The 1,258-nt window shown below is 54.6% G+C and overlaps 1 protein-coding gene across 1 annotated transcript; it reads right to left on the bottom strand.

The window, feature by feature from the left end:
* Positions 1-128: 128 nt before the first annotated feature.
* Positions 129-467, bottom strand: LOC106534216 (corticoliberin-1-like). Its single transcript, XM_014030789.1, has one exon. It carries the CDS (start codon positions 465-467, stop codon positions 129-131), a length of 339 nt encoding a protein of 112 aa, XP_013886243.1.
* Positions 468-1,258: the final 791 nt, after the last annotated feature.

The raw sequence follows: 1,258 nt of genomic DNA, 5'->3' as shown, positions 1-1,258 counted from the left end.
CTTCATATGTTTATTTGTTTACAAACACACCTCAGAGCTTCTTTGAAATGAATTAATTTCAGTTTGTTAAAAATGGCCGCCAAGCTGAAGGAGGGGGGACGAACAGCGTCACCTCAGACAGGAAGTGGTCACTTTCCAAAGCTGTCCATCATCCTGCGGTTACTGTGGGCCTGCTGGGCCAGCTGCTCGGCCCGGGCCATCTCCAGAACCTCCCTGAGCAGATGGAAGGTCAGGTCCAGAGACAGGGGGGGCTCGTCAGACCTCCTTCTCCTCCAGCTCCCCTCCTCCTGCAGAAGAGCCCCGATCATCATCCAGGGGGAGGGACGGGGGACGGCGCCTCCTCCTCGATGCAGAGAGAACTCCCCCAGAGGGAGGACAGCAGGGGGGTCAGGGGGCCGACTGTCAGCTGATGGAGGGAGGAAGAAACCTAGCAGAGCCAAGACCCTGAGGAGACCATTCAGCTTCATGTCACAGCAGAACCTGCAGGGGGTCAGGGTCAGGATCAGGATCAGGGTCAGGGTCAGGATCAAGTTTGGAGGAGAAGCATTAGCAGAAGAAAAAGTCCACACTGTTTTTAATCTTAGTCAGGATTTTATAACACATCAGATCAGGAAAGAACCAGGAGACCACAGAGACCTCAGAGACCTCAGGGATCTCAGGGATCTCAGAGACCTCAGAGATCTCAGAGACCTCAGAGACCACAGAGACCTCAGAGACCTCAGGGATCTCAGGGATCTCAGAGACCTCAGAGACCTCAGAGACCTCAGAGACCTCAGAGACCTCAGGGATCTCAGAGACCTCAGGGATCTCAGAGACCTCAGAGACCACAGAGACCTCAGAGACCTCAGGGATCTCAGGGATCTCAGAGACCACAGAGACCACAGAGACCTCAGAGACCTCAGGGATCTCAGAGACCTCAGAGACCACAGAGACCTCAGAGACCTCAGAGACCACAGAGACCTCAGGGATCTCAGAGACCTCAGAGACCACAAAGACCACAGAGACCTCAGAGACCTCAGAGACCTCAGAGACCACAGAGACCTCAGGGATCTCAGAGACCTCAGAGACCACAGAGACCTCAGAGACCTCAGAGACCTCAGGGATCTCAGAGACCTCAGAGACCACAGAGACCTCAGAGACCTCAGAGACCACAGAGACCTCAGAGACCTCAGAGACCTCAGGGATCTCAGAGACCTCAGAGACCACAGAGACCTCAGAGACCTCAGAGACCTCAGGGATCTCAGAGACTCATTGAAGT

This window comes from Austrofundulus limnaeus, unplaced genomic scaffold (genome assembly GCF_001266775.1).
Source record: "Austrofundulus limnaeus strain Quisiro unplaced genomic scaffold, Austrofundulus_limnaeus-1.0 Scaffold1119, whole genome shotgun sequence".
NCBI classification, from domain to species: Eukaryota; Metazoa; Chordata; class Actinopteri; order Cyprinodontiformes; family Rivulidae; genus Austrofundulus; species Austrofundulus limnaeus.
Note: the sequence above shows the minus strand (reverse complement) of the source record. Positions and strands in the feature narration are given on the sequence as shown.

Coding starts and splice junctions, on each gene's coding strand:
- LOC106534216 (XM_014030789.1), bottom strand. CDS start 467: ATGAAGCTGAATGGTCTCCTCAGGGTCTTGGCTCTGCTAGGTTTCTTC.